Raw genomic sequence first — 16175 nt, 5'->3', positions numbered from 1 at the left:
CGACTGTAACAATACATACAGTGCATACCAGAGCTGTATGAGCACAGTCTCTTAAGTCCAGAGAGGCAATAAAAGCCAAATACCAGACATGCATGGTAAACCCTCACAGCTGGTGTAGCAGCTCGCCTGCTCGCACAGATGCACCGAGCAGTGAAGGAAATTCACACGCTGATAAACACGGAGTAAAAACTTTAACACAACTGTAAAAAAAAAAAGTCTCAGTACCAAGAAAGCAGCTTACTTTCACTGCTCCCACTGCGCACCAGAAACAGGATGGAAGCGCCTGCTTTCCTTCGGAGTCCCAGAAAGAGGAAAAGAGAAACAGATGACACGCTGAAAGGAGAGACAGAGGAAAGGACGAGGGCAGAATGAGAAGAGATGAAGCTGCAGATTGAGATAGAAAAGCTGAAGCTGAGCTGTGTTTTCCTCCTCGCTGTCGTCCCCTCTGCCTCTCAGGCTGCCACAGGAAGACAAGCAAAGAACATTCTTTCTTTTAAGGTGCTAACACCCCCCCTGTCCCCCCACCACCTCCTCCTACTCCCTCATTCCCCTCGCTCTTATGTCACTCCTTCCTCGCCTGCTCCAACCCTGCGCTCTGAATCCCCGCCTTCGCCGTCACTACAGAACTAGCCATCCCTCCCTCCCCTCTTTCCTTTCCTCCCCCCTGCATCCTGTGTCCCCGCTCACGCAGGTAGAGGAGAAGGAGGGAGAAGGAGCGTGCGTTTGTGCATTTTTAAGTTTACGTGGTGGATCATTCACTCGACTGCATGCAAGGGCGCACAGGCAGGTGGGAGAGTTTGTGCACAACACTTTAAAGAAAGAGGAAAAAGGAGCAGAGGGACCTTGAGCCGGCCAAGTATGGTGAGGGGAATGTAAACACGTGGGCGGGCTCTGGAAGGAGACTTGTGTGCAGAAGGGGGATGGGGGACATGTTGGACAAATTGCAACCTGCAACTTGAACCTGAAAGTGCAGAAAAGGAGTAGGGCCACTGAAAAAAAATCCACCAAAAAGTTTTTTTGAAGACTTTTTTTTCTCAGGATAGGTCTTATGCACATGCGAGTATGACATATATCCCGTTGAAAATAAAGTGACATGTAAACTTTCGGTCACCTCAGAGCGCCGTGCTACATACACAATACTAGGGAGGCACCGATATCAAAATTTTGGCCTACACCGATATCCAACATTAATATTGCTGTTATGGCCAATAACTGATATTTGCTGATATCAATACTGGTTTTAAAAAAAATAAACCAAAAAAAAACAATCTGAGATGATGTGTCGCAGTAGTTCAGAGAGAAAGAGCGGCGCCATCGAGAGAAAAAAGACGAACATGGAGAGGATCAAAGGATGGAGCGCCTGAGATGAACGTGATCAAAAAAATTGTTTTGTCTGTTTTTGGATCAAAAACAGGAAGAGAGACATAACAGAAGACAGTCCACTCTTCTTAGGTAGTTTTGGTCTTTACATAGTTAGAGATAACAAGATTAGTTGGGCCAATGAGTAAATATAGGCCGACTTTTTCACATACAGATATTGATACCGATATAGCCTGCATCGCTAAATAATATTTATTTAATGTTTGTCATCCAATCATCCAAAACAGTGCATTTTTTATAGCTGTGTGGTTAATTTTAATTGTCATGTTTTTAAGTATGGCTTGTTTTTTATGCGCCCAAATTAGATTTTGTCTAATCGTACGTAGCTGTCCTTTCATAGATGGGATGACAGCTCTTTCAGCCATCTCCAATCCACTGCTGTGAGCTGTAGTAGAGATATAAAATGTTGAATGGATTGGAAGTGAATCTCTTGTGAGGAAGTTATGTCAGTTTGTTGGTGTGTTCAGTGATGAAAGTTGATATTCTGCTGGAAAAACAAAGTTTTATTGATGTATGCTACCTGCCAGCATATTAATGCAATTTCCAATGTATGTTAGCATCGAGCTAACACCAATGCTCTATAGAAGGATTATTTGTTTATCAATGCCTGATGCGCTTGCAACTTGGAGCAGAAGCACTGCGGAGTATAACGGTTTGTCATGACATGGAGGACTTAACCACCAAAAAACACATTTTTAAACTAAATATCATCACTTATACGGATGGTAAGCGGCTCCCAGGTTTGTGAAATAGCAGTAAGTGAACAGAAGAGATCAGCAAGTGGACAGACGTTTTTAGCAGAGAAATCCGACATGTACCCAGAGATCAATTTAAACACACAACTGTCACTCGAAGCTCATGGCTGTGTTATCCGTGGACACTTACCAGACTGTGACTGACCAGGACGTAAACATGTCACATGTCAATAAAACTGAAACCCTCCCAGACCAAAAAAAGCACACAAACTGTTAAGTCTGATACCGGTTCATAATAAAAGAACCAGAAACTACATCCAGAGTTAATTTTTCACGCGCAGACTTCGCTGGTGTTTCAGTGTAAAGTGTGACCCTGTGAACTGGTGACCCTCAGCCTTTAATCACTGATACTGTCAGCTGAGAGTCACCAGTTAGCATGGTTGCCAATAACTCCAAAACACCGGTTTCTCTGTGACGGTCAAAACTTGATAGACGTTTCCTCTGTTGTATAGTATCATTTCTAGAAACTGATCACAGAACAACCGAACATTTTTATGCTGATAACAGGTTGAATTTAGTGTTTAAAAAACGCTAACTGAATGGAGCTAAACGCTGCTTCTGCGGTCAAAATGTGTGTGCATCTTGATGACGATGTAGACTGTTAGATCCCTCAAAGTTTTATCGTTGTATGCTAACTGCTAGCATATATCTTGTAAGAGACTTCTGCATCAGTTGGCTCTCAGGGAAATCTCTTGTAGCACCTTGTTTTTACCTTATGCTTTATAAAAATGCAAACACATGAGGTGAGAGCAATATACACATGATTCAACTTACTCATCAGTATGATTGACCTGAAGCTCTCAACTTTAAACACGAAAATAAGTCTTCTAGCTCAGGCTAGCTACTGTTAGCAAATCACCTCCAAAGCTCCAAAGAAATGAAAACATGTACATTTTAAAGCCTTTATATGACTTGCTACATGGTGTTGTACTTAATACCTGGACAATTCTGCGTATATCATCAACAGAAACTTTAGGCAACTCCAGCAAACACCTTATTTATTTAACCTCTGCCATCATAACACAGTCCACTGTCACTTTCTACTGCTTCTTTCAGTCAAAAATGGCCCTAATCCTCTTCCGTATGAAAGCAACACGCAGCAGTTGGGAAAACTGAGACAGGGTTGGGAAGAGGAGCAGAAAATGAGGGGAGAAGGAGAGATAGAGGGGCAGACTGTCAGGGGAGGTAAAGTAGAACCACCTGTGGTTAAAAGCAGCATTCTTGCTCCTGGCTACGTCGCTAGCTGGCTGGCACCCTCATTACACTCATGTGCATGCGTGTGTGCAGGCGGTTAAACGTAATGGCCATGTGTGTGCTCGTGTTTGTGTATGTGCCACTTTTCGATGATCGGTCCGTCTAAATTACACGGCAGGCCGAGCCGATTTAGCAACAGCATAAAACAGCTGGAGCTGGAACCTCGACCGCCGCTCTAAGTGATTGTTTCAGCCGTCTGCATGTGTGTTTGTGTCTTTCTGTTTTTCTTGCTAAAGAGAAACTCTGTCGAAACACAAGCTGCTCCCAAACACACTGGTCTGGTCTGGTCTGGGTGACTGCCGTCACACCCATTCCCAGGAACGTGAAAGAGGCCTTTGAGGCCGCAGCAGTTGTAAGCTGTCACTCTAATGACCGCACAATTACCCACAGCGCTGACCACAGCGAAGGCTGGAGTCCAAACAGAGCTTCTGGGAGACGAAATCTGCACCCACAGACGGATACGACTTCTCAACAGCAGAAAGAAATGGAAGAGTTTGGTTTTTGATCAGTTGGGGGCAGAAAAATCCACAACAAGCTTAATAAAAACACATATTTAAAGGTTAAAGGCTAAATCTTGAAGCAACAACAAACAAACTTTGTCACTTTGTCACTTTGTACCGTAGATTAGTAGCCAGCTGTATTTAGCTCTACTCACAGCCTGGCCTATCTACCAACTCCAACCTCACCAATCAGAGCTACGTAACCTCACTCTTCATTTTGTTGATAGACTCTCAAGTTTGAACAGACCACTGCCGAATAACTGCTGACTGTGGGTTGGAGTCAACATTGGCACAAATATATTAACCCATGTTTAAGCCCTTAAGCCTTGTTTCAGCCTTAAGCTTGTGTTTTTGCTTTTGGATTGCGTTTTAGCCTTTAGCTTGCGTTGAAGCCTTAAGCCTGAGTTTTAGCATTTAGCCAGTGTTTTACCCTTTAGCCTGTGTTGAAGCCTTTAGCTAGTGTTTTAGCCTTTATCCCATGTTTTAGCTTTTAGCTTGTGTTTTTGCTTTTGGCTCACGTTTTAGCCTTTTGCCCAGGGATGTCAAACTCGTGCCATGGAGGGCCAAGAGGCTGCAGGTTTTCTTTCCAACAAGAAACTCCACCAGCTGATTTCACTGATTACCTCACCTTCAAGCAGAGAGCAGGGACTAATCAGTGAAATCAGCTGGTGGAGTTTCTTGTTGGAAAGAAAACCAGCAGCCTCTTGGCCCTCCATGGCACGAGTTTGAGACCCCTGCTTTAGCTTGTGTTGAAGCCTATAGCTCATGTTTTAACCTTAAGCTTGTGTTTTAGTTTTTAGCCTTTTTTTTTTAGCCTTTTGCACGTGTTTTAGCTTTTAACTAGTATGCTAGCCTTAATCTTGTGCTTTAGCCTTTAGCTCATGTTTTAGCTTTTAACTTGTGTGTTAGCCTTTAGCTCATATTTTAGCCTTTAACTCCTGTTTTAGCCTTTAGCTTGTATTTTAGCCTTTAGCCCTGTATTTTAGGTAAAAGCTTGTGTTTTACCCACAAGCTCGTGTGTTAGCCATTAGCTTGGGCTGTATCTCTCTCCTGTTTATCTTTCTTCTGCTCTTCTGTCCTTTTTCTGTCTGACAGTTAGGCTCCAGTGTCCACCATCACTAAAAGAGACTTTGACGTGCTGTAAGTCAATCCGGTCCTGCTCAACCCGATCAGGAAGCTAAGAGGTAGCATTTAGAAATAACCTATAGTAGTGCTGATAATCTCAATTTAAAGTGGAGATTGTGATCAGGCATATATCTAGAGTGGAGACTTTTTAATGATCACTTAGAAACTCCTCACAGTCACTTCAAAGACTCCAAAAACTAGAATCCTCAGCTATGGTACTGGGCCAGCAGGAAGCGTAAAAGATTAACACAGGAAGTGTGGAAATGAACAAGGAAATGATATAATAACATAATCATATAATTAAATTTTTTCTTGACCTGCTGATCACACAGGAGACAACAGAACCTGGCGTCTTTGTAAAAGTCTGAGATGACTTTCTTTCCCTATTCCTCCTTAAACTACATGACTCTACTTCCTCCACTGCTCCTGCCACGATCACAAAGCCTTTATGGGGCTTTCGGTTATTGATAAGAGACTACAGGCCAAGACTTTCTACTCATTCAGTCCTGGACAACTGAAGAAACCAGACAGAAGTTGGACCTTGGAGACTTGGACAATTTCCTGCAGAAATGGAAACACTCTAGACACCAAAACCTGCTCACACACTTACAGACTGAGCATTCTATAGAAGTGGATGTGGCTTGCAGCTTGGTCTTAAGAAGGTAAGATCTTGATTGTTGTCATTTATTTGGAATTGCATTGACACAGACCTTGTGTTTTTGTGTCTTTGAGAGCTCTACCTGTCAAATCCTGTCTAAGAAGTCAGCCAGAGACACCTCAGGAATTCAAAACAACAGGAACAGAAAGTGAAAGACACAGAAAGAGGTTCAAAAAGTGAGATTTCTTTATATAAAAATGAGAAAATGCGTCTCACCTGTCTCTAGAGACGACGTGTCCTGGTATGAATCTCGTCGGACCAGAGGGTCCAAGGTGTCATAGTCCACTGTCACACCGTGTCCGTTGTGCCACAGCTCTCTGCCTGGAAGCGACGACCAGCGGGACAGAAGAGGAAGAAGAAGAAGCAGTCAGTTAAACAACAACACACACAGAAACACACACACAGCTCCGGATGTGTACACAATAACACGAGCTGCGCCCAGATCAAATTTCAAATTTAATTTCAGAAATAATGAGCTTAAATGATCATTTCTGCTCATTTTGTGTGTGTGTGTGTGTGTACTATCAGCCATCTGAATTCCTGTCAGATGTGTGTGTGTGATAACCCTTCATATTGCTTCCTGTTGAGAGCCAGTGAGTGTGATTGCGCTGAGGGTCAGTTCAGCAGCTTGTCCCTCCTACAGGGGCCCAACACCGCCCCCTCCTGGTGACTGTTTGTTGAACCTGATGAATATGTTACTCATTCATGAGACGTGAGTGTGTGAGAGTGTGAGAGTGTGTGAGATGCTTCGAACTGAGTCATCTCCGTCTCTTCTGCTCCAGTTAGGAGACACAATGAAAGCTGGTTTAGTGAGGAGACTAAATCATGAGTCTGTGTGTGGGTGTGTGTGTGTGTTGTCCCTGATAAGATCAGCAAATATTCATGTATAGACACAATATCAATTCATTTTTGAATGACTGGATGAAACTAACAATCCAAACATACAGTGGGGAAAATAACTATTGAACGCAGGTCCATAAATAATGATTATGGTGAATTAAGTATGATAACAGGGAAAAAGTATTGAACACGCTAACTGAGACTCATCTAATACTTAGTGGAGAAGCCTTTGTTTGCAGTGACAGCTTCCAGAAGCTTCTTTTATGTTTTGAACTAATGGCCCACACTGCTCAGGTGTGATTTTGGCCCATTCCTCTGCACAGATTGTCTTTAAATCTGGAATATTCTTTGGTGCCCTCTGGTGAACCCTTTTCTTTACTTCTTTCCACAAATGTTCAGTTGGATTGAAGTCAGGTGATTGACTAGGCCATTCTAACAGATTGATTTTCTTTTTTGTAACCATTTGAGAGTCAACTTTGCCATGTGCTTTGGATGGTTGTCCTGCTGGAAGGTCCAGCCACGTCTCATCTTCATCATCCTGGTGGATGGCAGCAGATTCAGATCAAGAATTTCCCCATACATGGCTCCATTCATTGCTCCGTCAATTATATGAAGTTTGCCAACACCATGAGATGAGAAACAACCCCATGCCATGATGCTTCCACCTCCAAACTTCACTGTTGGTGTAGTGTTTTTTGGCTGATGTGCAGAGCCATTTCTCCTCCAAACATGGTCTGTAGTATGACAGCCCAAAAGTTCAGTTTTGGTCTCATCTGACCAGACAACATTCTCCCAGTATTCTACAGGCTTGTCAAGATGCTGTTTAGCAAACTTTAAACCAGCTTCAACATGCTTTTTCTTGAGGAATGGAGTCTTGCGGGCTGAGCGTCCATAGAGGCCATGGCGGTGGAGTGCATTGCCTATTGTTTTCTCTGTAACAATTGTACCTGCTGCCTCCAAGTCTTTCTGGAGCACTTTCAGGGTGGTCCTTGGCTCGTTGAGTACTCTTCTGACTATCTTTCTGACTCCCTGGTCAGAAATCTTCAAGGAGCTCCTGTGCGTGGCCTGTTGATGGTAAGGTGGTGCTTCTTCCACTTGTGAATAATTGTGGTGCTGACTGGAATATTCAGGTGCTTTGATATAAGTCTGTAACCAGTTCCATTCTGATGATGAGCAACAACCAGGTTGCCCAGCTGATGTTGGTTTGCACTAATTGGAAGTTGAAGTAATAATTACTGACAGATTTCAGGTGGTATGGTGCATTTCCTTCCCAAAGTATACAGCCTTTCCATGGTGTGTTCAATACTTTTTTCCTGTGTTATCTTACTTAATTCCACATAATCATTATTTATGGACCTGAACGTTGTGATTTTTTTTCATGTGTGGATTATTTGAGTTAATACCAATGTCTGGTAGAAATTTTGTTTGAATTGCAGCTTTGGAAATGAATGTGATGAGAAAAAAGTTGACGCATTCAATATTTATTTTCCCCACTGTAAACTGTCCCGCTGAAAACTTTTTTTCCAACTACTGACGGAAGAAATCTTTGATCAAATACACATCAGTTTCTGGTCTACACTTGGAAAAACTTCCAAAAGCATGTCTTCACCTGCGTATTTATTATCTTTATCTTTTTTGGATACCTGCGATCTTTTCAGGGCTGTCAGAGAGGAACAACTCCACTTTTCCATCTTCTGGGAACCGAGGGTCTGCAACATTACCAGAAAAAGAGAAATCAGACAGCTGGTTATCTTAGCGCGCTGGAAGTGCGTTCATGTGTACTCGACACCTGTGCTGCAGGAGCACGGCTGATAAAAGAGATCCAAGGTCAGCTCAGGTGTGTGATATTTACACTGGGGAGGATTTATCAGTTACACATTAAGATTGATGATAGAGCCTGGAGCTGCTGCTGGCAGAGACAGCGGCTGGTGATAAATACCTTCAGAGGCTACGTCCAGCTCCGCCTTGGAGAAGGTGAGGGTGTGTCCGTGAACCAGGCCCGTATGGAACTGGAGACGGAAGACGACCTGGCGGCTGGACGAGTGGCTGTTTTTATCATAGCAAACCACCTGAAAACAAGAAAAGAGGAACACACGTGTGTACTGTTTGAATCTCTCAAACTGATGCGAATCACTCAAGCTAATGTCTTTCTGTCTCTGTCGTACACTCACCATGATGTCTCCTTTGAGCAGCTGAGCCGGCTGCAGCACAAAGTAGAGCTGGTCCGTCTGAGCTGCATTAACGTGGCTGAAGTGAATAAAAACACATTTATTATTATATTGTCTTCTTTGTTTTTTTATGAAGCATCCAGCCATTTATTTATTGTGTGCTTTCTTACTAGACTGCTGACGTGCAAACAGCTTGTAGACTCTGGTAAACTCTCAGGAAAAGACAACATCCTGCAGAAAGACAATCACAAAATCTCATCACAAAAACTAACATTCATTTGAATGAATATTAACTGCATTACTAAATCAGTCTGTCATTGTTTCAGAGATTAATGCAACTGTTTTTAAACTGCCTAGATTCCTCTAATTCAGGTCAGACATCCTTGGGCGGGGTTACACCTTTACGACTGAGGTGGTGTCACTTGATAATGCAGAGCTGGCAGAGGATATGTGTGCACCATGGACTGTATAAAGAGTGGTGCAGTCAGAGTCTGCGCAGTAGAGACTCTGAGGGATTCTGTGAGAATCTGAGTGGAGCCAGGTGACAAAAATAATATATCATATATCATATATTTTTTTCTTTCGAGAGTCTAATTTCTTCTTGACTCTCGCTCCCAACATATTTTACAATCCCCGAAAAAAAAACACAAGAACAGCATCTGTCAGTCATTGTTAAACGTGACGTAAAGCCTCATTTTCAACCTCGTATAACTAATGAAAACAAAACTTTTCAGAAAAAAGGGGACTTGAATACAAGGCAGCCAAATGATATCTTCAAATCATCGCAAAAATCAGACATGAGAAACATTTCTATGAGGTGTATTAATATTTTAAAGTTTGACCACAGCCCATCTGGAATGACTGGGGAGATTGATTTTTTGACCTATTCTGCAGCCAGCCACCAGGGGGAGCAGTTTTTGTGGTGACCTCACAAAATGACATCCATTTTTTTACAGTCTATGGTGTGCACACACAAACAAACAAATATCTATCATTTCCTCTACTAAATCCACTATTATTTAAGTGAGCGTTTGTCAAAATCTTGGCGCTATATAGTTTAAATGTAAAACTGGTGTAAGGGCAAGATAAAGATTCAAAATTAAAAAAAAAAAAAAACAGCTGAAAGCCTGGTGAAAAATCATCTAATGGTTCATTTTCCCTCAGTTTTCTTGCTTTTAAGATGAACAGCTGATCATAATTGAGGATTTTGGAGTGGCCATTCAGATTTTAAAGGGGGCCATGCCACCCCTGACCACCCTCTAGACACACCACTGCAGACACCTGCTCCTCACCTCCATCCGGTCTTAATTTAGGAACTCTGTGAAGAACGACACAGAGGAGGAAAGACGGAGAGGGGAACATCCTCAGCCCTCGCTTTAACATCGACCCCAGCATCCACACGTACCTGCAGAACAAAGAAAATGATTTCTCCTGGAGGAAGTATCCAAAATGACTTTATTTCAGTCTAAAGGTATTTATATTGAGCCGTTTATAGCATTACAGTATGGAAGCATATTAAGGACAAAATAAATTGCAAAAGCAAACGTGAAAATGAAAATGCAACATAGGAAATACATTTTCATTTTGAGAATATAGGCACATTATTTGAGCCATAATGGAAATTAAATGTAAATGTCCAATCAGTTTCATTTTCTCAAAATTAAAATAAAAAGGTGCAAATAATCTTTTCCTTTTTAATTTGAATTATCTTCAGAACTTAGCTGTCTTTTCTTGGAAATTAAAATGCAAACACCCTTTTTTAATTTGAATAATTTCACATAAAGTGTGTTCCTTAAGATAAAAATGGAAATTGGATATTTGACATCTAATTTTCATTTTGACTCAAAAGATGCACCTATATTCTTGAAATGAAAGTGTATTTCCTGTTTTGCATTCTTATTTTCATTTTTGCATTTTCATTTGAATTTTGCCCTAAATATACTTCCATATTATCGTGGTGTTATTATTATTTTTTTTACCAAATCAGGTGATCAGTAACTTCACAATCAAGATCGAGGATCACTCTGTATCCATCAAACCTGAGGATGAAAACTCAGCCACACCTGACCTTTGACCTGCTGCACTTCCGCTCTTACCGCTTTTGTGATGGAGTCATCAGAGCTGACAGTTTGTCGTTGTAAAACCTCCTCATGGCGAAGTGGTCCAGTGAAAGGTCTGCACTAAGAGAGGGGAACAAAAGTCACGATGAAATATCTAACACATTTATCACACAGATCTGATCTTATCTTATCTTATCGTTGGGTAAGTTTTAAGACCTTTGGTTCCTGAAGGCATCATACAAAAGTCATTTATTCATACACAGCGAACAAAACTACTTTTTCAACACTAGCAGCAGAAAATTCCAGACAAAAGCCAAAACAAAGAATAAAAAGGACTCTCTCCATGGCGAGATACCCCTCAAAAGTCAGTGCTTATTTTTTGTTCTGCAAAAAGATTTTTTCCCCACAATCCTTTGCATGCCTGCACTCATTTACAAAAATCATTCTCTGTGATATTCGGTCACAGTCAGATATTTCTCAACAATAAGTCAGCTGTTCACCCAGAACCCAGCGCTCACACTCATGTTCACCAGAAGTGAAGAAATCAACCTTATCTTCCTCTGGTCTGTAACTCAAAGTGAACGCTGACCTTTCTCTCCTTTCTATTATTAGACACGTTCATTGAGGGTGTGCTTAAAATGCCTCACGTCCAATCATTCGAATAGAGGATCTGTAGCCACACAATCCACAAACCCTGTCCAGTATTTACAGGACCCCAGCCTGAAAACCAAACAGCAGTCTAAGTCAGAGTCTGTCCGGCAGACATCCTGTCCTTCACCTCCTGGAGACTCAGAGTGGATCAATCTATTGTTCTGTCAGCGCTCTTTGACCTGCAAACACGTCTCTTATTCATTAAGACTGCGTCCTTACTTTACAGCCAAGTTTCTCTTTACTTGGATTAACCTCTTTCTGGAGCAGAACTATGCATGAAAGAAAAATAAGACATCAGACTACAGAGTTTAAGCTGTTAGTCTGCTAAAAAGGCTAGAGTATACGCTGAAACCTTAAAGCTCCGGCCATGACCTCATCATTTCAGCAGGTCTCATGAAGATCTCATGCTATTTGTAGAACAGGCTGTTTTGAGCAGTTTACAGACACATTCAGAGATTTCTATAACACACACGATATGTGTTTTACTTTAAAATGACTGACACTGCTGTGAGGGGGTCCGTGTCACATCACAAAACCAAATCAGACCATGATAATTTTCCACCAGATAACACTCTTTCGTCATATTTAGAGCAATGAATGAGATAACAGCATCACTTTGTCCACACAAAGCAAGCCAGAACACCAAATTAGCAACGGTTGGCAGGCTAAAACACAACACAAAAGTAGCAACAGTTGGCAGGTGAAAATAACACTTTATTTCACACAATGTTAGCAACTGTTAGCAAGCCATCAGGCCACATTAAGAACTGGTAGCATGTCAATGTACCATTTTAGCAACTGTTAGCAAGCTATGATTAAACACTAGAAATAGTTTAAAAAAATAGAACACCACATAAGCAATGGTTAGCATGTTAGAGAAACACATTACCAATTGTACACAAGCTGGGACACTAAATTAGCAACTGTTAGCAAGCTAAAAGATGACATTTCAAACAGTAGGAAAGCCAGAACACAACTTGAGCAACAGTTAGCAGGTTAGAGCACCATATGAGCAACTGTTGGCAAGCTAAAAGATGACATTAGAAACTGTTGGAAAACTAGAACACCACATTAACAACAGTTAGCAGGTTAGAGCATCTTAATAGCAACTTTTAGCAAGCTAGGACACCACATTAGCAATTTAAGCAAGCTAGAACACAACATTAGAAACTATTAAAAACCTAAAACACCTAGTTAGCAATGGCTAGCAGGTTAGATAACTGTATAATTAGCTTTTAGCAACTAAGGACACCAAATTAGCAAATGTTAGCAGGCTAAAAGATGACATTATAAACTGTAGAACAACCAGAACACCACATTAGCAACAGTTAGTGGGTAAGGGCACCATAATAGCACCTTTTAGCAAGCTGGGACACAAAATTAGCAATTTTAAGCCAGCCAAACCACAAATTTGGAAACTGTTAAAAACCTAAAACACCACTTTAGCAGTTAAGAGCACTACAATACTACATTTTAGCAAGCTAGGACATCAAATTAGCAATTATCAGCAAGCTAAAACTTGACTTCATTAACTGTAAGAAAGATAAAAAAAAGCGCATCAGCAATGGTTAGCAGGTTAGAGCACCATAACAGCAACTGTTAGCAAGCTAAGACACTAAATTAGCAATTTTAAGCAAGCTAGACCGCAACATTAGAAACTGTAGGAAAACTAGAAAACCACATTAGCAATGCCTAGCAAAAAAAAAGCGCATCAGCAATGGTTAGCAGGTGAGAACACCATTTGCACAACTGTTAGCAAGCTAGGACACCAAATTAGCATTTATTAGCGAGCTAAAACATAACGTTAGAGACTGTTCAAAAGATAAAACAGCACATCAGCAACTGTTAGCAGATTAGAGCACCATATTAGCACTATACTAAGCAAGGACACCAAATTAGCAATCTTAAGCAAGCTAGAACGTGACATTTTCAACTCTTCCAAAGCTAGAAAACCATATTAGCAACTATTAGCAGATTAGAGCACCATATTAATAACTTTTAGCAAGCTATGCCACCACATTAGCAGTATTAAGCAAGCTAGAACACCACATTAACAACTGTTAGCAAGTTAGCAAGTTAGAGCCCCATATTGCTCACTGTTAGCAAGCTAGGACAGCATAAGATAGATTTTAGCGAGATATAACACCAAGTTGGTAACTGTTAGCCAACCAGAACAAAACATTGGCACCTTTAGCAAGTCAGAGCACCATATAAGTAACTATTAGGAAGCTGGGAAACCATATTTGCAACTCATAGCATACTACAACACAACATTAGCAACTGTTAGGAAGCTACAACACCACATTAAAAATGTATTAGTTTATGAAAGAAAGCAGAAGCTCAAGAATCATACAACAACAAAATTTAAATGAATTGACCTGCATCAGTTTTACCTGGAGGACATGTTGCTGAAGTGGATATAAGAAGCCACCAGGACTCCTAGCAGGCCTTTCCCTCCCTGAGGAGCAACCACAGTCACAGGATAAACAAACCTAAACCTGCAGCACATGGATGAATCTACAGATCATGTCAGAGTCTGTGTGTTTGTGCAGGAATCAGTGAAGCTTACCCTGCAGTGTAACACCAGGACGTGCTTCGGATGTGTCTGCAGCCAGTTTTCCATCGTAGAGCACACACTGAAGATCTGATCCAGGCTGGGAGCCAGGAGGTCCAGCCAACCTGTGTCCAGAATCTGTAAGATAAAACACAAACACTTAAACATACTGTAAGTCACACTGATGGATTTAAACACTGAGATTTAAAGCTTTATCCTCACCTTGTGGTTCATTTGGGTCAAAGTGTGGTTCTTCTGGGAGAGGTTGATGAGCTGAGGAAGGAAGGACAAAGGACAGGATGTAGATTTGTTAACTCTCTATTATGATACATGTGCTCCACTTCCTCACCATGTAGTTGTGTCCATGCTTGGACTGTAGCATCGCAATAATCTCCTGCAGGTTTTGCAGGTAGACCTTCTCCAGACCCTCAGGAGGACAGGAGATGATGATGATGCGTTCAGTGATGTAGGTCAGATCGATTCTCTGCTGTTCCTCCATGGCTGGTTTCGCTCGCACATTGGCGTCCTGAAGGCGTGAGAGTGACAGTCAGGGGTAAATTTTGTGGAAGTGAGAATCTACTGAGAATTTATTTGCATTATCAGTGAGAACACTTTTGTAAAGTCATGAAAGTTCAAACCAGGTCATCCTACATAAATCCACAAATCCTCTTACAGGACGTGATGCTAAAACAAAGAAGGGTCAAGGCCAGAAAATGAGGTAGTGAAACAAGAGCTGAGTCACTGAAGGCCTTTGCTGAGCTTGTGACTGGAGGAGAGGTGATGAGTCAGAGGAGGGATGCTGCCCAAACAGCAGATTGAAACCTCATTACTAACCGGCAAAAACCCGGAGAGCCCATCAGCTCCTGAAGAGGCTAAATACCTGTAACAGCTCAGCAGTGTGTGAAATCCACTTTGATGCACTAGTTTAAACTTTTCCTCTAAGAATATCATTGTAGTTAAAAAGATTAAATCAAATAAAAGTCCAGATGTGTTATTTTCAGTGAGGTGTAGCATCATGTACAGGCCGCTCAGTTTATCAGACTTCTGTGTTTTTTTTGTTTGTTTGTATCTTGTACATAGAGTTCCTGTTTTTATGACCTCTGTGTCCTAGAAACCTACAGAATCTGAACTCCTGCCACACGTTTCTGCTAAATCCCAGACTGGACAGTCCTGTGGTATCTGAGCTCTATATCTGCACATGGACATGCATGTCAGTTCACGTCTGTGGGAGCCAGATCAACATACAGAAAGAGGAGCAGAGGAAAGAGAGAGCAGTGGTTAACCTCGCCTTCACCCTGACCATGTGACCACAGCAGAGTAAACAGTGATAAAAAACGTTTTCACCGGAGCTGCATGTGCAAGAATAACCCACTGGGAATCACCACAGCATGGGGGAAAACACATGACAGGTCCTCAGGTTTGGTCCTGACACAGGTTCCTGGTTTCTGTTTCACACACCAGAGCTTAAAGGGCATTTCTTATGAAAATACATGTGCAACAGAAATTCCCCCTATTGTTTCGAAGACATCCAAGCAACGTTCACAATGTTCAGATTACTTTTTAAATATAAGCTTATTTCACATGAACAATTCCTCTGGCAACAACTTTTTAAATTTAATTTCATTTTATTTTAATTTATTTTTTAAACCCATTGCACCAAAGCCACAACTTGGAACATCTTCTTTTGTAGTTTAAAGATCTCATGCATTTATATTTTATTTTATTTTATTTTAGTTTATTTTATTTTATTTTATTTTATTTTATTTTATGTTATTTTATATTTCCATTGTAATTTATTAATTTATCTTTTTTTTATCTTTATTTATTGATTGATTCATCTTTTTTATCTTTATTTTTTGACAGGTTATGAAATAGACTGAAATTTGTTTGGACAACTCGTGTGGATTAATTTGATTCAATTTAATTTAATTTAATTTAATTTAATTTAATTTAATTTAATTTAATTTAATTTAAATCAATTTAATTTAATTTAAATTAATTTCATTTTATTTCATTTTTTAATTTAATTTTATTTTATTTTATGCTATTTTATTTAAATAATTTTTATTTTATTTTATTTTTTATTTATACTTTTGTATTTTTAATTGTTTGATTGTATTTTTATTTACTTATTTATCTATTTATTTATCTATTTTTTTAATAATAATTTTTTTTTTTTTTTTACAGGTTGTGAAATAGACTGAAATTTGTTTGGATATTTATATTTGAC

At 40.5% G+C, this 16175-nt stretch overlaps 1 protein-coding gene across 1 annotated transcript in view; it reads right to left on the bottom strand.

Moving 5' to 3' along the window:
- The window catches only part of tns3.2 (tensin 3, tandem duplicate 2), a 68793-nt gene that overhangs the window by 49254 nt on the left and 3364 nt on the right, over window positions 1–16175 (bottom strand). The window contains exons 4-14 of the mRNA XM_074667484.1: window positions 14295–14471; window positions 14168–14218; window positions 13961–14083; window positions 13785–13849; window positions 10777–10860; window positions 9973–10085; window positions 8851–8911; window positions 8684–8759; window positions 8452–8581; window positions 8156–8221; window positions 5889–5993 (exon numbers count right to left, since the gene is read on the bottom strand). Of these exons, the coding sequence (XP_074523585.1) occupies window positions 5889–5993; window positions 8156–8221; window positions 8452–8581; window positions 8684–8759; window positions 8851–8911; window positions 9973–10085; window positions 10777–10860; window positions 13785–13849; window positions 13961–14083; window positions 14168–14218; window positions 14295–14471 (1051 nt within the window). The remainder of the gene's footprint in view (window positions 1–5888; window positions 5994–8155; window positions 8222–8451; window positions 8582–8683; window positions 8760–8850; window positions 8912–9972; window positions 10086–10776; window positions 10861–13784; window positions 13850–13960; window positions 14084–14167; window positions 14219–14294; window positions 14472–16175) is intronic.

This window comes from Halichoeres trimaculatus, unplaced genomic scaffold (assembly GCF_033239565.1).
Source record: "Halichoeres trimaculatus isolate MK-OKI-2021-1 unplaced genomic scaffold, fHalTri1.1 fHalTri1_scaffold_4, whole genome shotgun sequence".
In the NCBI taxonomy this organism is placed as follows: Eukaryota; Metazoa; Chordata; class Actinopteri; order Labriformes; family Labridae; genus Halichoeres; species Halichoeres trimaculatus.
This window is presented reverse-complemented; position numbering and strand designations above follow the sequence as displayed.